General features: G+C 40.7%; 1 protein-coding gene across 1 annotated transcript in view; it reads left to right on the forward strand.

The window, feature by feature from the left end:
* Positions 1-25,440, forward strand: part of LOC103736833 (multidrug resistance-associated protein 4) — a gene marked incomplete at its 5' end in the record, with an annotated part of 179,677 nt that overhangs the window by 145,508 nt on the left and 8,729 nt on the right. Inside the window, 4 exon segments of the mRNA XM_008836399.3 lie at positions 5,155-5,244; positions 14,063-14,235; positions 15,035-15,140; positions 22,873-23,007. Of these exon segments, the coding sequence (XP_008834621.2) occupies positions 5,155-5,244; positions 14,063-14,235; positions 15,035-15,140; positions 22,873-23,007 (504 nt within the window).

Below are 25,440 nucleotides of genomic sequence, written 5' to 3' on the forward strand. Positions count from 1 at the left end.
GAAGAAGAAATATAAAGCAGAGTCAAAAGACACCTACTCCTAGGGCTTAGTCCCTCTTGGCACAGTTGGGTAGCTTTGAAAGAGTGAACTGTTTGTGGGGGTTCTTTTCCCAAATGGGTTCACTCTGTGCCATGGGCTAAAGAATGGCAGATACTCAGGAGTGGCCACAGAGGCCTCGGTTACATACATAGAGGCAGAGAATTCCAGTCATCAAGGTGACTTCTGTGAGGAAATCATGCATCCCTCTTCCTCATGTGAGCAGGGGTCAGGGTTGCTGGTGTTGCGAATGCAATGAAAAGAGAAAAGAAAAAGTGCTGTTTCTAAGCTCGGGATCTAACTGAGCCAGACCTGCATCTTCCTTTCCCTGGGTACAGCAGCTTCCTTTTTTCACTTTGAGGCTCCTCCCCCTTGGGTTAATGGTTCCTCCCCTTTCTTGAACCTGTCAGGGACAATTCAAAATTAGGATCAAGAACCAGGATAGGGACCCAGGAGTAGTAACACAGGTGGGTATCCTTGATCCCCTTTAAATAACACAGATTCCCTGGGTATGGGAATCCCAGCACTTGGGAGGCAGAGGCAGGTGGATCTCTGTGAGATCGAGGCCAGCCTGGTCTACGTAGTGAGTTCTGGGGCTGTGGGGAAACCCTGTCTCAAAAATCCAAAGCAAAAAAGGAAAGAGAAGAAACAGACTCCTCAGCGATGATTTGAGATTTCAGGAATAAGTACTTTCCTCAACAGAACATGCACACCTTCCTTCTCATCCCTCACCAAGTGCTCTGAGGACTCTGGAAGAGGTCCCCAAAATGACACTGCTTCCAGGAAATAACCTATCAGAAAAGTATCTGCAAAACAGATTTCACAACTTTTCTGGGTAGAGTTTCTTTACAACCAGAGCCCCTATCCTGTTGGCACCAAGGAGATGTTTCCAGTCAAAAAGCAGCTCCTAGCAAATTCTTCATTTATGATGGCAACTAAGGGTTGATGCCCATCAACAGCTTTAATCTTTAACATGATTAAACAGATTTTTTTATGTTTAATAGATTCTTTTTATTTGTACCAAAACAAAAGCCAGGTGTTTTTCAAACAATCCATTCTGCTATTTTTAGCATTTCTGTTCTCTAGAGAGTTTTTTTTAAAGTAGGTTTAAAAGGTTAAACAGAGCTATGTCTCTTTAAAACTCCTTTCTGATTACCTGGTTTTCTTTCAAAGAGAAAAGGAGGTAGGTATGCTGTTACCAGTAAAGAAATACAACTGGATCCCAGCCTAATGCAGTCCTCCTTTGTTCCTGCACACTGAAGTCTTCATTAAAGCCCATGGCTCTGCTCCCTGGAGCTGGTGACCTTTTTGTATTTAAAGAAGACTTTACACGACTTAAATTCTTTTTCCTTTGTGAGTGAACAATGTTCTTTTCTTCTGAAAATGCATGATGATCGGTTCATTCAGAGGCTAAGGATTAAAAAGAAGAAAGAAAAAGAAACCGAGATTCAGAGTGACTTCAGGTGACTCCCTCATCCTTGGGACCAGGAGATGCACTGCCTTTTGAAACGATACTGAGAATTAAAAAGGAGCTTGAAACACATTGGCAAATAACTATAATAGCTGCTGTCGACTATGTATTTTAGTAGAGAGATGTTTCCTAGTTTGAGACTCAAAAAGATTAGAATAATTGTTGAGCTTTATCTTGTTCATTTGTAAGTTTTTGTCTTGGTTTGTCCCTGGTTGGCTTAAGTGTCTGAAGGTTAGTGGGTAGAGTTTCTTCTAAACATAATGGAGACCTGTCTTTCAGTCAGTATAGTCAAAATACCTAGTAAGTCTGTAGTTTTCAGGATTGAGGGATTATCAATTTACTTCCCTAAATAGTTTGATTCAAAGTAGCCACTTTGGAGTGACATGCTTAATAAGAACCTCTGCTGTGTTAGAAACAGGCAGAAAGTAGTAGATACTGCACAGGATAAAAACATTGTTTATCCTTACCAGGATGAAAAAACAAGTTTGACACGGGTTCTCTGACTTTATTATTATGTTGAACAAGTGCATTTATTTTCCTAATTGTACCATGCCAGCTAACTGTGGAAGTTAAAATAAAACTCTTATTAAAACCCATACCATTGGGCTGGAGAGATGGCTCAGCGGTTAAGAATACTGGCTGTTCTTGCAGAAGACCCAGGTTCGCATCCCAGCACCCACATGGCAGCTAACAACTGTCCGTAACTCCAGTTCCAGGGGATCCAACAGCCTCTTCTATCCTCTGTGGGCATTGCATGACACAGTGCACTTATCTACATGCAGGCAATACATGCATACACATAAAATAAAAATAAATAAAATATTTTTTTAAAAAACCCATACCATTGAGACTAATAAATTATGTATATATTTTACAAGAAAGTTGTCTGTTCCTCCCATAAATCCCCACACTGAAATGTTCTGCCTGCAAACATTTTTACAATACTTATTTATAAGATTAGTTTATTAACTTCATTGCATAGAGGTGGGTACTTTAAATAATATCTATCAGAAATGATAATTAATTTGACCCTTCTCCTGCAGTATGTGTCTACTGTGAACATTTTTATTACCTTTTGAAGATAATATTACAGCTTTTTGTTTGGCAAGTGGATAAAAGAAGTGAGCACCATGTATAAAATACACTAGCATAGTGTTTTTACTAAACACTATGGTATAGTAAATGGTTTTTACTAAACAACCATTGTGAATAAATTGCCTGCTAGTTTTAAAGAAAAATAGAGCTTCAATCAGTGTTTTATTAAATCATTCCTGTTCAACAAGTCTTGATTGAAATTTTACTTATGAAATATATATCCGGCATACCATAACAAAGAAAATTACCCTTATTTACTTATTTCCCTCTAATACTGTTAAATAAGCATGGGCATCAATATAGCCCTTTTAATTGACAGTGTAGATTTAAGTAGAGACCCTTATTTTAGTGAACAATGATCCGAGATAATTAGCCAAACTCCCGGGGTTTCCTGTCTGAGGCTGGTGCTTACAACACAGTGTAATGCAGATGTTTATGTTCCATGGCTCAGCAGCATGCTCTCTTGTGAGGGATCTCACATTAGTTCTCACACTTTGAGACACAACCATCTCCACTCCTGAGGGGAGAGGGTATGGATGATAACAGGTACAAGGCCATGATCATGAGATAGGAGATTGGATGGGAACTGTGTAATCCTATGGCTGCTCTCTAGAGCCACCAAACCACCATCCCTACCTCTGCTAATACTATGAGCATTTTCATTATGAAGTGAAGGAAGATCAGTCTGTGCAAAGGCTTCATATATTAGCTCTCAAGATGAGACTTTGTAAAGCCCCACGAGGTTTCTGTCAGAGTCTAGGCCTGATATCAGATGTGATTTTGTTCTCTAAGAGGAACAAAGAGGTGAGGTACTATCAGTCATCTGGACAAGGAAAAAGAGACCAACTCTCATGGACTCAAAACTGATTCCTTACCCTGTTTACCTCAGAGTCACTCAACTGGGGCCCCCGAGTGACACATCCGTCATGGTGTAGAGCCTTTGTGGGGAGGTCAGAGAGCATCAAAGACAGGAAGCATGGCAGGTGTTGGGAAGTGACAGGAGCATCAGAAAGGAAGGACAGCTGATAGCTGCCCCCACCGGCCACATCACTTCTGTGAGCCTCACACAAGTAGAAAAGAAGTACCTAACTTAAAGAGAGAAATCTAAAGTCAGTAGAGTGATGTTTATTGACAGGAAATCCCCACCATCCCACAGATGACTATTTAGTTTAAATAAGGCCCTTGGTTTTTCAGTTCAACTCAGTAGTCATTTAGAAAAGTTATATGATCACTCAATCAACTTCGTGTAAATAAAATGCTATTTTAATGATTTTTAGTTTTTGAATTTTGCTGAGGTATACATATTGGGGAGGGGTATGCCGTTGGTCTCCAGTCTAATCTAAGAAGTGAATGACAGTATCAGTCTCCACAGCTAGAGGAAAGCCTTCCTCCTCCGTCTTTCTTCTCAGGTAATAAAAGTCTTGCCCCAAAGCTAGGTGGAATTTCTGGAGCAGTTCTCCAGGACCCATGGAAGAGCCATGGCCTGCTGCTCATGTCCTATGGCCTATTTGTTAGAACCTTCTAGAAGAAAATCTGCACAGCCTCCCTAAGCTCACATCTAAGATGCTGTCTTGAAGGAGGTCTGTTTCAAAAGCAGTTTAATTGTAGGCTCCTCCTGAAGCAGATGAATGGGAAGATGACTTGCTTCACAATGGGTTTCTGGTTACCTTGCCCTTGTAGTTAATAATGAGGTTCAGCAAGACAGGCAATCCTGTGGAACAGACAAGATAATTTGGTGATTGACTGGTGCAGCATCAGAGACCATCTCTTTATGAATAGAGTGGTCCCATTAGTTGACATCCTCATTGACCAAAGAATAGAATCTCCTATTTGGGCATGCAGAGAGATTTCCAATCCCAGAAGAATATTTTACTAGTGGAGAAATATTTAACCATAGTCACTTAAAGCACAAACTTCAACTATTGCTATTTGTTGATGTTTTCCTATAAGGATTGACAACTTCTACAGTTCTGTTGATGTAAAGTTATTCAAATTAAATCCTTGCATTTCCTGTTCCAGCAAATATTACCGGGGAAATGTTTTTAGCAACCAGATTCACTTTTTCTGCATTTTCTTTTTAAGATGACACACTGCCACCATTTCGTTCATTAGTGTTCAGTGCTGGAAAATGTTTTGGAGCACATTTTATATGATGAGAAATTAATGGCGATGTCATTTTGTAAACAAGTCAAGACAACCTTAGAATTAATGATGAGGGGCTGGAGAGATGGCTCAGTGGTTAAGAATACGGGTTGTTCTTGCAAAAGACCTGGGTTCGAATCCCAGCACCCACATGGCAGCTAACAACTGTCTATAACTCCCATCCCTGGGGATCCGACAGCCTCTTCTGACCTCCGTGGGCATCGCATGACACTGGTGCACTTACCTACATGCAGGCAATACATGCATACACATAAAATAAAAAGAATAAATAAAATTTTAAAAAAAGAATGATGATAGTGATTTTGGTGTGTTTTCATTTTAGTTCTATTCTGAAAGCGAAAAAGGTAAAAAAAGTCACAGTAATGACGTTTGCTCTTTTGGGCCCTTAGGAACCTGTTCTGTTCACTGGAACAATGAGGAAAAACCTGGATCCCTTTAATGAGCACACGGATGAGGAACTCTGGAATGCCTTAGAAGAGGTACCTTGTCAAATGGAATTTTCTTTAATGTGTCAGCGTCAGTGTATGTGTGCACCTTTATGTCATCTCAGAGAACTGAGGTTGGGGGAGCTTATTGGTTTAATTAGCTTTGTTCTCCACTCTGGAAAACATTGATGATGCAGACACACTTAAAATATATATATTTGATGAAGATGATGATGATGATCTAAAATAATATAACTCATGTTTTTAACTTTCTTCCTGTAACTGAACTCAGCCAGATAACACTATCTTACTTGCCCTTAGCAGAGCTCAAATTCTCCTAGCTTCTAAATGTCCTACATCCCTGTTGTGAGAATTGCTCCCTTAGGAAGGAAAGGAAAGCATAACAATAGCCTTCCCACTCCTCATAAGGTTCCAGTGACAAACCACAGTTGACCCTGGAGAACCAATGGGTTTATTAAGCTAACGCATAGGGCATGAGTGAGGGCTTATAGGCAGGAATGTGGGTGACCCTACAGAAGCCGTGCTGGAAGGTCTGCACCCAGCATGGATGATGGCTCCCTCACGGCTCTGTAGATAGATACCGGCTTCCATCAACCTTTCCCATCCTGTGCATTCTAGCCCCTTACTAAGGCCCCCAAGACCATGTCTGGTTAGTGTAGAATGTCGTACAAATGTCCGTTTAGTGCTGAATGTCGTGCAAGTGGCTGGGAGGAGTGGCTGGAAACTCACGTCAGTGACCCTCCCCATCCACTCCTCCTATGCGGGAATGTCAGTAGTCCCTAGGCCCAATCACAATTGACTCATGATTGTGCAAGCAGGCACAGATGATCTGATGAAGATGGCAGCTCTTTGCTTGGAAGATAGCGCTCTACAACAACTGCTTATCTTACTGTTCTGTTCTTAGGGAACATCTAGCATCTCACGGAATATCTAAGTAATAGCTTTTCATTATTAACTGAAGGATAAATGAGATTGTACTTACAAAATGCTTTGAGGTCTTACAAAAAAATGTTTATAAATTATACAGTTAGACTATAACAATGATTACCTCTTAGCATACATACCTGTCACAGAGTGAATTCAGGTAATAGACCCTGGAGTCGTTGCTAACACTGTGTACTTAAACCTTTAATTCTAGAGGATTTTCCTGCTATTTGTGCACTGGATCCCTGTGAACCACTTATTTGAGTTTTCTTACCCTTGCAGGCAAAGAATTTTGATGATTAAGGTGCTTTTGCTTTATATGTTTTAGCACTAATTATTGCAAGTTCACTCTAGTTCTGTAAATTAATTGTAAGCTGCTTAATAACAGAAACTGTGTCTTAGACTTTAATCCCTCATAGGACCTAACACGTAGACCTACCTAGTCTTTTACTTTAAAAAAATAAACATTTAATAAATATGTAGTGAGTGGATGATCTTTCATTTCAAAGAAACATGATTTATTTCTTAAAAACAAAAAACCACAAACCTCAGGGATCAATATCCCACTATCAACTATTGTTCTTCTTGTTTTGAATTAGCACATTTGTCATGGTCTCCCTGTCAGGTTGGCTCTGGAATCATTAATCTAAAGATGGGTTCTGACTGTGAGCACACCAGTTTGGAGTCCTGACAACTTCCTGCCAGTAATTCTTGTTTCTGAAGGCATGTCAGTGCTGAGTCTTTACACATCCACCCTGCTTTCCAGCCACCTTGAGGGATTTTATTTTCCTAACTTGGGACAGTTACTTCACCATCTTGTACTTGAAAAACAGTTCACCTCTAATTCCATTGACGTTTGTGAGATTTTCTGTAGAGAACTTTTAGGAGAGTAGATGTGGGGAGAAGACAGTTACCCATCAAAGATCATAGGGAAAGATAGAAGGCAGACTTCTGCTCTTGAACTCACAAGACAAATTAACAGCAAAATTATGGCCACACCCTGAAAGAACAGGAATTACTAGTAAATCATTTTTCTACTTGCTTCAGAGCTTAAATTTCTCTTCAGAGATTGTCAGATAGTAAAATCACTTTAGAAATACATTGTTCCATGAACAGTGAGGAAATATGAGTTGGAAATCATTCCAATCAAAAGCTGTCTGTGAACTTGGCTGTCTTACACTTATTTCAACTGCTGTAGCCAAAATGAAAACCTAGGAGCTTCTCAGAATTCAAAAAATGAGGTGGTGGAAGTGTTAGATAATACTGAGATTTACAGGTATTTGAACTACATCTGGAGCTCCTGTAACTAAAACAAGTCCACTGGAAGGCCTGTGTTCAGGTGTAGCAAGTAGTTCCTGTGCACTGCCTCTGCAGCCCAGCTCAGTGCTTCAGAAGGATTGCTCAAAAGTGAGATGCCCCTCTATCATCATTTTCACTAGAAATGCTTTATGACATTATAATATTTTTAAGTGAAAGAGTTGGTAGGTTTTCTAAAAATTAGTATCAACATTGTATTTATATATTTTTTAAATTTTATTTATTGTTTTTATTTTATGTGTATGCATGTATTGCCTGCATGTAGGTAAGTGCACCGTGTCATGCAATGCCCGTGGAGGTCAGAAGAGGCAGTCAGATCCCCTGGGACTGGAGTTACAGACAGTTGTTAGGTGCCATATGGGTGCTGGGATTCAAACCTGGGTCTTCTGCAAGAACAGTCAGTGTTCTTAACCGCTGAGCCATCTCTCCAGCCCCTCAACATTGTATTTATAATATTCTAGTTGTTGTGTATGTGTATAAGTGTATTGATCTGTACATGTTTATAGGGGGTACAAGTGTGCATGTATGCATCTGAGTGTGTATGGAGACCAGAGGTTGATATCAGGGTGTCTTTCTCAATCACTCTCCACCTTTTTTTCGAGTTGGCCTCTCACTAAATCTGGAGCTCATTGATTAGGCTAGAATGACTGACCAGCAAGCCCAGGATCCTCCTCTCCTCATCCCCAGTGAGCTATGAACATAAGAAATATTACTAGGGAGGCTCAACGGTTATGAGCACTGACTGCTCTTGCAGAGGACCCGGGTTCGATTCCCAGCACCACATGGCAGCTACAAACTGTCCTTTACTCCAGTTCCAGAAGAATCCGAAGCCCTCTTCTGACCTCCGTGGCATTGCACGACACATGTGCACTTACATCCATGCAGGCAATACACTCACATACATAAAAAAATAACAATAAAGTTTTTAAAAAATATTACCAGGATTAGTACCTATTCAGGTGCCTAATAGGCAATGGCAACTCTGTAAGTAGAGCAGAAGTGGTAGCTGAAGGTGGAAGTCATGTATCTAAAAACTGTCAAAAGATCATGGCAGTAAAAACTCTGAAAGTGAATCAGCAGCATGTTACTTCTGTTATAAACAACTTTAATACTGGGATATACCATTAGGAATAGAGTGTGCCATGTGAGAATGATGGAGAAGTAGTCCAGCTGTATTCATACTGATGGGATCTCTAGTGGGATGTAATGTATCTCATTTTGGCATACCTGAAAGTACATCACACAGCGCTTCTTCCCCATCTCAGAGCCCATCTCTCCCAGGCCATGAATTTCTCAAATAAGCTCTCCCTTTCCCCCACCTACCGTGGGCTTTATTAGTAAAGGTTCGGCTCCATCTATGATGGCATTTCCCTCTCTCCTCTTCCCAGCTTGTATCAGCCTTTCTTTTTGTAAAGTCGGTAAGTTTCACAGAAAGGGGACACAGTATCTGACAACCCTGCTGATCTGTGAGGGTCACTGGCCCCTTTTCCTTGTTGTACGTGTAGTGGGGCAGATGTTTGTAGTGATAACTTCGGGGCATTTTAGAAATACTTTCAGTTTTATTGTATTTTACTATATTTCCAGGGTTAAAAATAGTCTGAAGCACTCTATCCTGAGATATATAGTTTGAAATAGTATTATTAGATGAATTTTCCTGAAATTATAATTTTTAACTGCATTCCACATTTTTAAGGGTCTCTATTATGATATCCTGGGGCCAGTTAATGTTTATAAGCAGTATATTTTTATGATAACATTTAACGGGGTATTCTGTATAAAGTATATCCATATGAACTTATTTTCTAATTTGTAGAAACAGATAAAATGAGACATCCTTGTGGTTTCCTTCATACATTGAAACGTATTTATTGAGAGCTTGTGTAGTCATTGTAGATTCTTAGGCTATGATAGTAGGCATCAGGACAGACAAAGCACTCCCACTTGGAGCTGAAATTCTTGTGAAGTTGGGAAATAAGCAAATGCTTATGCATTCAAAATTAAGACTGACGAATGCAACAAAAATAAAGCAGAATGTGAAGAGCGCTGGGTGACAGCATTATTAGTAATGGGCAGAATCTATTGATCTCTTTGCAGCAAGCATTGTGCTAAGTACTTACATGTACTGACTCATTTTATATTCCTGCAAACTGTGTTTGAAGATAGGCATCTTGATTATAATAGCATTATGTCTCATTTGAGGTGAGAAAGCTAAGACAGAGAAAGTTCAGGAACTTCCATTAGAAGAGCCAGGCAGGACTCAGCCCAGGCTTCAAAGATCCAATTTGTTTATGTTACAAATTTAAAATTGGGTCTGGGGAGATAGCTTGGAAAAGTGCTTGTTTTACAAGCTTGAGAACCTATAATAAGTAGAATAGGCCTGATGTAGTAGCACACATAATCCCAGTGCTGAGGAGGTGGAGACAGGTGGAACTTGTTAACCAGACGGCCTAGACAGCCTAGCCTAATCAGTGCACGCAATGAGAGACCCCGTTTAGGGGCGGGGGGGGGGGGTTGTTTTGTTTTGTTTTGTTTTATTTTTAAGTGAATGGCCGCTGAAAATTGATAACTGTAACTCTGGCCTCCACACATGTGTACATGTACAGCCCCCCACATGCAGTCATGGACATAGATACTTGTACACACGCAGTTGGCGAACAGTGTGATGGATGCACATACCTTCATCTAGATTCCCCAGTTGGTAATTTTTTGCCACTTCTGCCTCCTCTTTCACATGATCTATTTGTACTTTACTGTCTTCACTGTAAATGGGTCTTGGGTTATGCTTTTATGTTGAATGAAGTCCTGGATCCTACTGAGGGTGGTGGTACATACATATAATCGTACCAATCAGGGGATAGAGGTAGCAAATTTGAGGCCAGCCTGGGCTATATGAGACCTTGCCTCACAAAAAAAAAAAAAAAAAAAAAAAAAAAAAAAGCAAGCAAAAATAAAAGGGCATTGTAATTATGTGTCCCTGGTCACTGGTCATCAAGTCCAAAAGTAGAGCTACAGGCAGTTGTGAACCACCTGACAGGTGCTGGAAATCGAGCCCCTTGGTCCTCTGCAAGAGCAGTGCATGCTCCACTGCAAAGCCATCTCTCAGGCCCAGTCTGCTGGTCTCTTAATGAAGTGTACTGACTCTGTTCTATATCGCTAAATAATAGCCTAAGTTTGACTCTTGTTCCGTAAAATTTCTCGAGAACAAATATTCATTGGATCAAACTACCTTCTAGTGATATGGTATGGCAACATGTTATAACTCCCAGTTTTTCAAAGAGCAATTTATATCCCATAGATGAAAGCAAGAAGATACTGTGTTGTGTTTCCCATGAGGTTTCATTCACTGTAGAACATCTCTGAGGTGGAAATAGATGCACTTAAAGCCTTTCAAGGAACAGGGTGCAGAATTCCTGACATTCAAGGTGCAATTTCCCATTGTTTGAACTTCTTAGACTGTTTAGTTAAAACCTTACAAGATATAGTGAATTACATGTAGGATTATTTCTTCAGGCAACCATGCTTCCTGTGATTATGCTTGTTTAATTTAGTGTAAGAACTCCTATGACAAATGTCTTTTGGGACGTTTTACATGTGGGAAAAACTTCATTACGGAGAGACATTTTGTCTGGGGAGAGGTTCTTGGTGGATGTCATGTGGCAGAAAGGGAGTTAGGGTGACTGGGGGCTCTGAGATGGTGTCTGCACCAACTTCATTGAGATATAATTTATGTAACAGGAAATGGTCCCTATATAAGTGGGGTTCTGAGGTTTTGATTAATTTGTAGAGTTATGTGATCATTACAGTGATCCAAGTTTTCCAGTGTTCTGTCTCCTCATTATGGTTACCCCTCTACAGCTACACAACCACTGTTCTGTTCTGCTTTTTGTCTTGGTAAATTCCTGTAGTTACCTTTTAACTGACCATAAGACGGAACATTTGAAGGAGCCAGAAAGATTGCTCAGTAGTTAAGAGCAGGTATTTGTCTTGCAAAGGACCTATGTTGTTCCCAGCACCCACATGTGACTCATAACTGCTTGTGACTCCAGCTCCAGAGGATCCAACACCCTCTTCTGGCCTCCAGGAGCACCTGCACCCATGTGTGCATACCCATACATATATACACTTAATTAAAAAATAAAAATCTTTAAAAAAATAAGGGCTATAAAATTAGAGAGCTGGCTCAGCAGTTAAAAGCACTTACTGCTCTTGCAGAGAAACTGGGTTCAGTTCCCAGTACTACATGGCAGCCAACAACCATCTCTAACTCAAATTCCAGGGAATCTGACACCCTCTTCTGGCCTCCAAAGGCATTTAACCACATGGATACTTACATACATGTAGGCAAAACACTCAAACACATAACTTAAAAAGAAAGAGTTTTGTTTGCCATACTGTATTTTAAAACATTTTTGTTGAATGTTTGTATATTTCATACAATACATCTTGATCATATTTAGGCTCTCCTCTATCTGTATCCCCCTATGCCCCCCTCGCCAGATTTCATGCATTCTGTCATATATGTTAAAACCTATCAAGTCAAGTTTGTGTTCCAAGATGTCCCACATTGTGAGTTCATCCACTGGACCTTTGTCAACCTGTTTAGCGTCATTCCCTTAAAGAAGATCAACTCTTCCTCACCCAGCAGTGATCAGCTACCAATGGTTCCTTAGCTAAGGTTGGGGCTTCTTACCCATTTCCCCAGTTCTGTGCTGGGTTTTTGTTGGTTTAAGTTTGCATGGGTGTTGTACATGCTGTCACCATTGCAGGAAGTTCATGTGAGCAGGTTCCCCAATGGTCCCTGAGCTCTGGGTGGCAGAGTTTTAATATAGAAGTCCTGTCCAGGGACATGTGCTCTGCAGTCTCTTATTCTTTACATTTTTGCCTTTTGTGGCTTTCTGGGTTAGTCACTGTCTGTTGCATGAGGACTCTTCACTGATCAGAGTTGGGAGATGCATTAATGTTCTTTCTGCCCCCCATTCCACTATGTTCCCAGAGGCTTACATATAGAGATTACATTGTAAATGTGTCACTTAGGGCTGGGCATATCACAGATACTTATTCTCTGTGTTTGACTAGTTATGAAATCTGTAATAGTCTCTGTTGCAAAAAGAATCTTCTTTGATGAGTGGTGAGAGGTACACTTGTCTATAATAATAAGGATCCATATTTCACCTGCAGTAAGAAATTATGTTTGTCTTGGGATGTGACAGATGTAGGTTTTTTCCTAGGATCTGTGACCTCCAGCCTTGTGTATTTGGCTATGTTTACAGTACCACACATGAGTTCCTTCCCCTTGAGTGGTCTCTAAGTCCAATTAGATAGCTGTTGATTACTCCCAAGATAAGAACTGCCACTGCTGCACCAATAATGATAGTTTGCTGCACTGGTCATTGCTGTGGTTATTAGGTTTTTACTGCTGGGTTGGACCACTGAGTGGTCCCTTAGCAGCTTGCACAGTGTCCTCTGATACTATGAGAGTTAGTCTTCAGGGTGGAGGCTTCCAGGTCAATTCTTGCTCCAGTGCTCTCAAGTCTTGTGTCCAAAGTATCTCCTGTCTTTAGCAATAGGTTCTTACCTTCAGGTTCTGGGAGGTAATCAAAGGCTGTGACAGTAGCCTGTGTTACTTGGGGAGTCTGTTGGAATACCCTGACCAGCAATTCAAAGGGAGGTTTCTCCTGTCTGGCACTGTGTTTCTTGTTATACAACATTCAGCTATACACATGCACACAGACACACACACACACACACACACACACACACACACAAATATATATATATTCACACACACATTCTGTATGCATTTTTCTTTTTTAATATTTTATTTTTATGTGTATGATTGTATTGTCTGCATGTGTGTAAGTGTACCCATGGTGTGCAGTGCCCATGGAGGTCAAAAGAAGGCATCAGATTCCCTGGAACTGGAGTTACAGACAGTTGTTAGCTACCATGTGGGTGCTGGGAATCAAACCCGGGTCCTCTGCAAAACCAGTTAGTGCTCTTAACCACTGAGCCATCTCTCCAGCCCTGTATATGTATTTTTCAGTACACTTTTGAACTAATACATTTCCCTCTGGTTTTTCATACCACCTAAGCATTATTTATCTCTCCTCTCTCTCCCCCGTATAACCATCCCTCCTCCATCACCAGTTAAAGTACGCCCACTTTCCCCATTTTGCCCTTGATGATACCTTTCTCTTACTTTCCCCCTGTCTGAGGCTCCTTCTTCCCCTTTACCCTCATGGTTCCTTGTATAACCTTCCTTCCTCTTTTCCCACAAATACCCCCATTTTCTCCATTTCCCCATTGATAACACCTGTCTTCTACTGTCCCCCTCTCCCAGGTCCTTCTTCCCCTTTACCTCCATGGTTCCTTTCCATTTTCCTGACCTGTATATTTTTTAATGGAATTTATACCAGCAATGTTAACTCATGACCCAGCACCAACAGACACTTTTTATCAATGGAAAGAACCCAGTCCCATTAAGTTTGTTTTCTTAATTCAGACTTTTCTGTCAAAAGGTTTACAGAAAAACGAATTTGAGTTCTAATATCTAAGAAATTTGTCTAACGGTTTATTTAGGAAAATATGATTCTTCTATCTGCATCTGTAGGTACAACTTAAAGATGCCATCGAAGATCTTCCTGGTAAAATGGATACTGAATTAGCAGAATCTGGATCCAATTTCAGTGTTGGACAGAGACAGTTAGTGTGCCTTGCCAGGGCGATTCTCAAGAAAAATCGGATATTGATCATTGATGAAGCAACAGCAAATGTGGATCCAAGGTACAGAGATGAGGTGGATATGATGTTGAGTTAGAGTTCTAAATGCAGTCAACAGGAAGGACTTAATACCAAGGAATAGCTAAGTGCACCAGGCCCCTGATGTGTAATATACTGTTTCATGCACAGAGTTACTTAAATATTATATAAAATTACCTTTAGTCTGTGTGTATCTCATCTGTACACAGATATGCCAGAGTTCAGAATCCAAAACCCACCAGGTCCCACTCATTTCAGATAAGGAAAACTAAACTTGTGTTTTAGGCCTCCTGGGTGAAGTAGATTCCTAAGTTCTACTTCTGTTTCAATTTGGAGGAAAAAATCATTCACATTGCTTTTAAATTGATTTTTCAGACTTCAGTTTTTTTTTTTAAGAGGAAGAGCATATCTTAAAATGCTGGTATTTAGCCAGTTGTGGTAGTGTATGCCTGTATCCCTGACACTCGGAAGCCATAGGTAAAAGGATTGGGGTTCAGTCTAGCCTGAGCTACATAAAGAGTTCCAGGCTAGTGAGCTACTTTTCAAAAAAAAAAAACATTTTAACATTAAGTGTTAGGCTGGGCATGGTAGCACATGCTTTTAATCCCAGCACTCGAGAGGCAGAGGCAGGCAGATCTCTGTGAATTCAAAGCCAGCCTAGTCTCCATAGCAAATCCAGGCCAGCTAGGGCTACAGGGAGACCCTGTCTCAAAAAGACCAAAAAAAAAAAAAACATTATTAAGTGTTATATATGACCTCTTTAAAGTCTTCTTTCCCTGTATCCTCATATTTACTAAATTAAATGTAACCTCTGTGGTTCTAGAACTGATGAATTAATACAACAGAAAATTCGGGAGAAGTTTGCCCAGTGCACGGTACTGACCATCGCTCACAGGCTGAACACCATCATTGACAGCGACAAGATACTGGTGAGTCTTCCCCTGGGAGCTGCCAATTTACCTCTCCTTATAGAAGCTGATAGGAACTCCCAATAAGTTAATACTGTTAATTTTTTCTCTTATTTCCAACAATAACTCAAGTATTTAACTATACATTCAGTGCTGGTGGATAACATACCTGATACATTCCTTTGCATAGTTTTGTGCTAAAGTTTATGTGCATTACTGTTTTTCTTTAAGGTGAATTACCAGTGAAAATGTTCCAAACCTAAGCAGTCATTGACGGTGCTGTTTCATTCTCCCAGAGGGGTAGAGCAGTGTCGTTTTGTCTGTATCAGGGTTGTTTCAGCTTCTTGGAATCCCTGTGTCAAAAACTAATCCTTCCTTAGCTGTACCTTTAGAGATGGGTACTTGACCTTTGATCTGTCCATCCAGGTTGAAACTTTCTGTTGTTTTTATTTATTTTTGTGTGTTTTATGTGTATGAGTGTATTCCTTGAATGTATGTAAGTGCACCTGTATCCTGCAATGATCATTCATGGTCAGAAGAGGGTGGCAGATCCCCTGGAACTTGATTTACTAATGGTTGTTAGCTGCCATATGGGTGCTGGGAACCAAACCCAGGTCCTCTGCAAGAGCAGCCAGTGGTCTTAACTGCTGAGCCACATTTCCAGCCCCTGAAACCTGCTGTATTCTAGAGCTTCCGATCATCTGCTGGCTTTCATGAAAGTTCATGAGAACACCAATGTGTCTGCCTGCTTTCTGTCACTATAACAAAATATCTTAGATAAACAGCTTCTTAAGCAAAAGATTTTGGCTACTGTTTGGGAAGTTTCAGTCTATGATCATTTGGCCTGTTGAAGACAACACATCAGGGTTGGAATGTGCAGCAAAGCAGAATCTGCTTGCCTGTGGCCAGGATGCAAAAGAACAAGGATGGGCCTAAGATCCTACAGTCCCCTTCAAGAGCACATACCCAGTGACCTAAAAAAAACCTGTCACTAATATTCCACCACCTCCCATTAGCACCATCCTTTAATGGGACATGGATCTTTAGGGACCTTCAGGATCCAGACATAGCAGGAAACCACGAGTGTTCTTTTTTTAACCTTTGATGCTGTAGCAATTTCTCTACTTGCTTTAGAAATACCTGCTCCTTTTCTAGAAAGAAGGGGTTTTCTTTTCTGTTATTCTAAAGCATCAAAGACTGAGACAAGTCAATCAGCTGCAAAGCCTAATGCGGTGAGGGCAGGGGCCAGGCTCGGGGAGTGGCTAGGGAAGTGACAGATGCTAATGAAGGGCATAACCAACAGAGTCATCAAAGTCTTGTAATTGCAAGTGCTTAAGGTGTAATAATTACATTTTTGTTGCACTGGTGAATACTTCCTCACAAAGACGGATGGATGTGGTTTTGTTTACTGTAAGTAAATCAAACAAAAGGCTTGTTGGGAAACAACTGTGACCTAATTAATGGCTTTGCTTATGTGTTGGCTCTCCAAAGGGATTTTGCCCAGTTTTGGTTCATTAAGCGCCGTTAATGTGTTAGGCTTAGAATTCTATTTTATAAAGATGTTCTCTCAATTTTAACTTTATTAAACATGGTATAATCGTTATGACAGCTAATTTAATCTCCCTCATTTGCTCAGTTGACACAAAACAGTGGAGCAAGACAGACAAATTAGGAAGCCTTTCTCCTGATAGTCAGCACTATCTCCACATTAAACATGGCTTCTTCCCTGTCATTTTTAGGATTACCTGGGTACTTGAGAGCTGCTTTCTCTTCAGGCTCACGTGTTTCCTTCCAATCCCCGCCTCCTCCGTCCTCACAGCCCTGTGGGTCTGTGGGTCTTCCCAGTAGCCAGAGCAAAAGATGCTTCCTTAGAGTCTCTAGCCTTAGCTGTTGCCTGCAGTCAGTGCTCTCTGTCAGCAGTCAGGGAATTCTTGGGGAATAAATTCCAGAGACCACAAGCAAGACTGAGAAACTCAGATTGTGGCTCCTCTGTTCGCAGGCTACATTGTGGCTTTATAATCTTTACCTTTCTTTCTGAATTCAGATCTCTTCATGGTTCTTTTCCCAGAAAAAAACAAACTAGTAACTACAACAACATACCCAGCTGGAAAAGCACAACAACTCGAAACTAACTCAACTCAGATTCAAATCCTGTTATTCACCTTTGTGGAACTTTTGTTTGATAAGCCTTCTGGGCCACAATTAGGATATTTCCAAAGGAAGGTAAACTGTTCCTTCAGAAATATGCTGAGAGAATCAAACATTCAGGGTGAAAATAACTAATGTTAATAGTGCATTCCGGAAGAAGAAGTGTAGGAGTGGGAGGTGAGCCATGCATTGGTGGTGCGTGCCTGTAATCCCAGAACTCAGGAGGCAGGGACTAGAGAGTTGTGAGTTCAAAACCAGCCTGGGCTACATAATGGGCCCATGTTTATAAAATAAAATTAAAAGTAAAACAAAGTAAAATAAAATAGGCAGTACATGTGACTTTGGGGATGTGGCAGTTAAGCCACCAAGACCTTCCCAGGTGAGAAGAATCATAATTGTTTTTAAATAATAGGGAAGGATTAAGAGTGATACTTGCCACATGCCACAGTGTCTAGTCAAAGAGAAGTCCAAGGAACCCCATTTCATCAGTAAGGTTGGATATTTACCCATTGTGCCTTTGTCACCTGGCAGCCCAAATCAGACCTGGTCCAACTCCATCCTCCACTCCCAACCCTTTGTTACTGAGTGGGATCTCTTTATTGCTTATTACCACAGTGGAAGCTTTGTTGGTCTTTCATTTCCTATGATAGACATTTACCTTCACACTGTCCTGCCTCTCCCTGAGGACACCCTGCTATCCTCTGAAGTAAGTTGTATGCACGCACACACGCACACACACACGCACACACACGTGTGTGTGTGGGGGTGTAAATTTGCTTATTGCTTTCGCAAAATAAAAATATCATTTGAAAAGTAATTTGATTCATGTACTTTCTTAGTCTTTAGCATGGGAGAGACCAATATTTTACAATTGCAATTTTCCCCACTAATGTCAGGAGGAGTGGTTATGCCCTGTGGATAAAGCAGATTAAATTATTGTGCAATGGGTCCATCTGATTTTTACATCTGGGACAGCTGCCTGGACTCTGTAGATATGTTGGCCTGATACTACATCTTCACTGAGCTTATATAACTGACTGGCTCATCCAGTATAATGTATTTTTCCTTAACCTGCTAGAGAGTGGCAAGCAATTTGAGGTTGACATTCCTGGAGAGATCTGGAGCTGAGGCATGGCTCTCACATAAGCATTAATATGTGGTTTGGTTTACAGTTTACTTGGGTCCAGGAAGGGTGGAAACCCAACAGGACATTTCAGGAGACTTCTTATAAAACATATTAAGATTAAAAGTAGAAAATTCACTACGTTTCTATGCAGAAAGAACGTTTAGACTGGCTTTGTTTGTTCTAAAAGATCTAACTATTTGATCATATTATAAATATAATGACTGAGTATGTAAAATTCTATCCTTGATCCCACCCCCACCCCCACCCCCACGAGGTACATCCCATTTTGACTCTTACAGCATCTTCCTAACCCTCTTTTCTTCTTCTTTTTCACTATTCAACAGAGTTCTTGGTCTGACTCCTCCTTCTTCCTCTGTCTTGCCCATAGCTGTCAACTTGAAGTATGTGGTCCTCTGAATCCTTCTCTCTAATCCTATCTTCCCTTTTTCTTGCTTTATCTGGTCAAGCTTGACATTCCTTCCTTGTCTTCTCATATCCTATACCACTAGACAATACCTGGTCATGCTGAGACTCATCTCCTTTAACTTTTATTTTCAGTCTGTGTGCACTGGGTGCCTGGTACTTGGCACAGACAGTGCCAGGCTTTGGCTATACAACAGTGAACAGGAGAAATCATATACACCTGCCTTGGAGGAGGCAACAGGTGTACCTCAAGGCAGATCTCATGGTGTTTGTGTCTTGAGGGGCTACTGTACTCCCACCCTCATTTCTGCATGTCCAAATCTGCCTATTGGTCCAGTCCACTTTGCCACTCTGTCCTCCAAGGCTCTCCCTCAGAACCTCTGACCTCTTGTGTTGCCAAGCCCTGTATGCTTATCTTGCTTTTTCTCCTGTGTGACAGATACTTGAGTATTTTCCCTATCTTTAAGAACAGTAAAGGCAGGGTCGAGATCCATCTTTGCCTTTTCCACAGTATTTGGCTTAATGATGTGGATGCAGTAAATGTTCCAAAAACGTGTTGAATAATTTCACAAATTAAAGGTCACTTAAATTTCCTTCCAGTATGTTTTAATGTGATGCTTATTCTTTATTAGTCCTAAATGTTTAAATAAAAGTTAATTTTCTTCATTTGGGACTGTATGTCAGGCATACAGTAAGAAATCTGAATCCTGAATATAATGAAATTGTAGTAGAAGGTGGACAGAGGGAGGCTGGACACTTCTTGGCTCAGTGGTTAAGAGCACTGGCTGCTCTTGCAGAGCACCCAGGTTTGAGTACCAGCACCAACATGGCAGGTAACAACTGTTTGTAACTCCAATTCCAGGGGACCCAACACCCTCTTCTGACCTCCTTGGGCATTGCACGACACAGATGCACTTATACACATGCAGGCAATACATTCATACATGCAAAATAAAAATAAAATATTTTCTAAAATAAAGGTAGACAGAGGATACCTTTCTGCTTTCAGGCATATTTTCTCAAATCAGACAAAGTTATATTATCCAAATGAAAAGATATCTTAGAACATGAAATGTTTTAAATTCCCTTTGCTATTATTTTACATTTGATAATAAGTATGCTAGCTGTCCTATTCTGGAAACTCTCATGGGTGTGAGTCCCAGCTCTGCCTGTCTATAGATGCAGGTGGGGCCAAATTGTTTAACTTCCCTACATTTCAGTCTTCATCCCTGGTTGTGTGCAGCATAACTAACCATCTTGTTCACCTCTGAATCTCCATTAAAGCAGTGCTCTTATTGAATGGGTGGGTGGGTGGGAAGAAGGAAGACATTAACTTACTTGTCCATTCTGTTTGGGGAGTTAAGAGTAATGACTTTAGAAGCAGTAAATAGCCCATAGCCATTTTTATTTTGCTTTTCAAGTACAAAGTCTGGAACTGGAAATGTAGCTCAGTTGATAGCCTGCCTACCTGAGTTTGATCCTCAACACAACATAAACCAGGCGTAGTGGTTCACAGCTGTACTCCTAGCACTTGAGTTCATGAAGGCAGAAGTTGCTAAGGTCTAGGAGTCCAAGATTATCCTCTGTTACACAGAGGGTTTGAGTCTAGCTTGAACTATAAGAGACCCAAACATGTAGTACAGAGACTGCTGTTTTGTCATTGAGCTCACGGTGACTGCATTCTTTGCTGTATGGTGCTTACATATCAGGGCATGCCATCTCTCAATTCTACTTTCTTCACCCATTTGAGGCTACAATATCCTAGTTCCCTTTTAAGATTCTATATTATGTGTGTGTGTGTGTGTGTGTGTGTGTGTGTGTGTGTGAGAGAGAGAGAGAGAGAGAGAGAGAGAGAGAGAGAGAGAGAGACTAGAGATTGAACACAGGACTAAACTACCCCCTAGACCTGTATTTTGTTTTAATATATACCAAAACACTATTAAAGAAGTCTGTTTTAGTTTACATTTTTCAAACTGTAAACATGCAAAAGTGAAAACTCACATTCCAGGACTAGGGATAGAGGTCTGTAGCTATCAGTATTAAAGGATGTGCAAGGCCCTGGGTTCAATCTCTGTCGCCTGACTATAAATACATGAATGAATAAATGAGTAAATAAAATATTCACGTTCAGATAAATTGTCAACCTTTACAACAAATCTTCACAGTTCTGTCACATACCTCCAATGAAAGTGCACAGTCATTACGTTGACAGTAATTTCTTAGGCACAGAATATTTTTTGTCAAAATGTTCTTTGTATCACTTCTGTTATAAATCCTCTTGCCTTTTTAGAGCATTGTGGTTTTTGTCTGTGCCTTCATAGATTATGGTCCACTTTGAGAACTACTGGTCTGAGTGGTATTCATGTGTTTCAGACACTGAGGGAAGGGGAAAGACTTGCCACTGTCTCAAATTTGAATAAATTTAGTAGGAAGTTGGACAGGGACAAAAACATCTCAGGTTTTTGCCTGTTACAAATTACAGGCAGTTTTTACAGTCAGAGAACTCAGCCTCCTCCACTCTTGTGTGATTTTTTTTAAGTTTGCTTATTGCTTTTGAAAAATAGAAAGTTCATCATTTTATAAAGTAATTTGACTCACTTACTTAGTCTTTAGCATGGGAGAGACCTGTATTTTAAAACTGCAATTTTTTCCTCCTTCTTTAACGTCAGGAGGAGTGGCTGTGCTCTGTAATGCAATGCTTAAGTAAAATTACACATTCGGGGCATCTAAATTGGTATGCCAAATTATAGGACATTTTAATTATTATGTGGATGTGACAGATTCAATTATTCTTGAACTCTTTTAAGAAAGCTGCCCTTAGCAGCAATTCACAGTAGTAAACAAAAGATTAACAAGAAAATGCCCTTTATGAGACTTAATAAATGTTTCCGATTAAATACCATGGGCCCAAATTAACTGCACTATCTAGATGTGGAAAAACAGCCCGTGTCCTGCTTAGAATTTCACTGTACTCTCTTCAGATGGATTTATTCTAAACACCACCTAAATGAAGAACTAAGTACCACTTAGCATCAGAACTGTTTTCTAGGTACGTCACTGGAGCCAATTGTCTCCAGTTCTCTTCTGTCTGAAACCATTAACCAAAGCCACTAATAAGTAGAAATGTGGAGTGGAGAGCGCCTTCCTCCACTTTTCAATTTCCAGTGGACAGATTAATGAGCAATAAAATGGCTAAAAGGCAGGCAACTAAAGGAAGAGGGAGAAGGAAGCCAGGGAAGGAAATTGCAATACAAGAGGCTCAGGCCCTGGGCAGTTCACCCTGCACCATCCCCATGAACTGTGTGGACTTGGATCGCTGGAATTCAGAGCTAAGTCTCTTAATTTCTTCTTTAGTCTTACCCAAAGGGAAAATTGGATTTCTAGAGATTTCTTCTGTGAATAGCGATGATACTAAAGCTGCTTAGGTAGCTGTTCTCTTGGCCAGTTTTCCACCCAGGGATAACAAAGCATGGCTGGAGATGACTTTAGGATGCAGTTTAACCTTGTCTGTGACTGAAGGTTAGTCCCTCTTACCAGCCAACCCAGTACCCTAAAAAAAAAATTCTAGAAGTGCTTCTCCAACTAGTGCTCGGATTCTGTCAAACTAGCTTGGCAATTTGCTATCAGGTCATTATTGTTTGGCTTGTCTGACATTACCCATTTTCTAGGTAAAATTGAGTTTGATTTTCTTCAATCCAGAAGTTTCCTCATTCTACATGTATCAAAGCTCAGAGTCTAAAGGTTTTAAAAACACTAACTACCACTAGTGCCCTTGGTAGAGTATAAAGTGCCACAGACTGCTGAGTGCCCATAATAATAGTCTAGAACTTTCATTTTTCTTCCTTTCCTATAACATTATAATAATAAAAGGTCAGGTTAGGCTTTTGTTTGCTTCAGAGCACAGGGTAATCAAACCTTTTAGACACCCTCCAGGCCTACCACCCAAATAGATCCTCTGTCTTTGCCCTTGCCTACCCTTTCCGAAATATTGTCTAAGTTATAATATGTTGCTGCAAAACATTGTGTCTCAATGGCCTTCTCTCTGCTGATTACCAGGTTTTGGATTCAGGAAGACTAAAAGAATATGATGAGCCATACGTTTTGCTGCAAAATACAGAGAGCTTCTTTTATAAGATGGTACAGCAGCTGGGCAAGGGAGAAGCCGCTGCCCTCACAGAAACAGCAAAACAGGTGAGCGTGCCCAGGAACTGTAATTACAGTTTGTCTCATCAGTTCTCTCCTCACCATTTGGCACCAAGGGTCTGGTAACAAGCACTGTGTGCCCTTTCAATTATAAGCCTCCAGAGACAAAGCTTCAACACGTCCAGGGTTGAAATCAGGTCTAACAAGGACTTGGCAAGAGCACCAGGGGAGGGGAGAGTATATGCACACACACGTGCAAGCTGGTGTGCCTAAGAGGGAGTGAACTCTTTTTGCAGGCGCATGGCATTTCTCTCATAATGATGCTTAGTGCCTTTGAGATGCAAGTGTTGTTGGGGTACATCCAGGAAATTAAAAAGGTTGAGGGAAAACATGGCATATTATTCATTCCCAAAAGTTCTATCAGGGAAATAAATATCTAGGTTCGTTTTGTCCTTTGTTTTATCATTTGTAAAGAATATCCTACTGCTGCTTATTCTAGCCATCCCTCTATAATTTCTTGTTGTTTAGGATTAGGTCCAAAGACATCTTTGTTTTTCTTCTATCTTCTGGAATAGGAACTTGTCATCAGGACAAATCAAGAATTGCTCATACCAGAAATCTATAGTTTAACTAGTGTGTGAAGCTTTAAAGGCATTCAGGTTGCAGGAGAGCTTCCTAATACTGATAGAGTACTATTTCATTCTCCAGTGAGGTAACTGCACTTTGACTTAAAGATTTAGCCAGTGTCATACAGCCATTCCTCTCTTTCTGATAATTCTGTATGGTGGGTGTCATATATGGTGGATGTCATACATGGTGGGTGTCATACTGATAAAAGGGGAGAAGTAGGCTGTTCTTGTCACTTGGTGTGTGGGGCCTGGGATGGAGTGAAACTTCCACCATACATAGTGAGGTTTCCTGTCGTAACTGTTCATCTTTAGACACCACAATCTGGATGTGTTTAATCTCCTTCATTCTTTTCCAGTTTCTCAGATTTTTGAACACTGTAGGTCAAATAGAATTGTTTGGTTTTATGCAATGTTTTAAATATCTATTAAGACAACAGAACAGGAAAACATGTTCTCTTAACAATCCTGTGTGAACAATTCCGTCCGACATCTAGCCTAGGTTCCCCTCTATTGCTGTTTCATCTCATTTCTTATAAACAAGGAGATGAGGGCTGGGGTTGTAGCTCGGTGGTAGAGTGCCTACCTAGAATGTTCAAGACCTTGGGTTTTGTCCCCAGCACATCAAAAAAGGAAGGTGGCAGTCTTCTAATATTTTATTGAATTCTGCTTCCATTTTTAAACACTGCTAAGTAGGGGCTGGAAAGATGGCTCATTGGTTAAGAGCACTTGCTGCTCAATCATGAGGACAAGAGGTTGGATCCCAGTACCCACATAACAAACCAGGCATCTCATATGTGCACCGCATACACACCTGTACATGTATACATATACTCACACAGACACACAAATAAATAAAAATTTTAAAGCTGCTAAATAAACATGTATGGTAAAGTATTATGTCAGATGCTACATACTACAAATACATTGTTAGGCACACTTGTAGTCATTGGTGACATAACAGAATAGAAAAGATCGCCGGGCGTGGTGGCACACGCCTTTAATCCCAGCACTTGGGAGGCAGAGGCAGGCAGATCTCTGTGAGTTCAAGGACAGCCTGGTCTACATAGTGAGTTAGAAAACAGAATAGAAAAGATCCAAGATTCTCAGTGAGCCATGATGGTTATGATGATGAGACCTTAACATGTTAGGTTCAGTGTTCTGGGTTCTGATACAGATTCTCTTAATATTACTCTTGCTCAAGAGACTGAGGCTTAGAGAAAGAAAAGGAAATGCCCAGAGTCATATGCCTAGTAAATAATTGGCAGCATCAAATTTAAGCCTAGGCTTAAATTTCTGTGGTCTGAACTTTTCATAAAGACTTACACTATGTGTGTCTGAGGTGAGATGCCTCCCTTGGACTGCTGCACTTTGAGGGGCTTTGGTTACATAAAATACTTTCGTTTCTAGAGTGTTTCCCAGCCCAAGTTCTCACTCATGAGACCTACTCAATCCTTTGCAGTTCTGTGAACAACCAAGAACTTCAAATCTTTCAGCATTTCATATTAGAGAACTGTTCCTGTCCCTACCTATATGTCAAACCCCTCCCCCTTTTATTTTGTGGTGCTAGAAATTGAACCCAGAACCTGGCATCTGTTAGCTGGTGCTCTCCCAAAGAGCCATACCTCCAGCCCCTCAAAAAAATTTTTTTTTAATGTGTATGAGTGCACTGCCTGCATGTATAGTGAGTGCACCCATGTCGTGCAGTGCACGGAGGTCAGAAGAGGGCTTCGGATTCCCCCAGAACTGGAGTTAAGGATGATTCGTAGCCACCATGTGGGTGCTGGGAATTGAACCCGGGTCTTCTGCAAGAGCAGTCAGCTCTTAACCACTGAGCCATCTCTCTAGCCCCAAA

Source organism: Nannospalax galili, unplaced genomic scaffold (assembly GCF_000622305.1).
Source record: "Nannospalax galili isolate Female #2095 unplaced genomic scaffold, S.galili_v1.0 scaffold531, whole genome shotgun sequence".
Lineage (NCBI taxonomy): Eukaryota > Metazoa > Chordata > Mammalia > Rodentia > Spalacidae > Nannospalax > Nannospalax galili.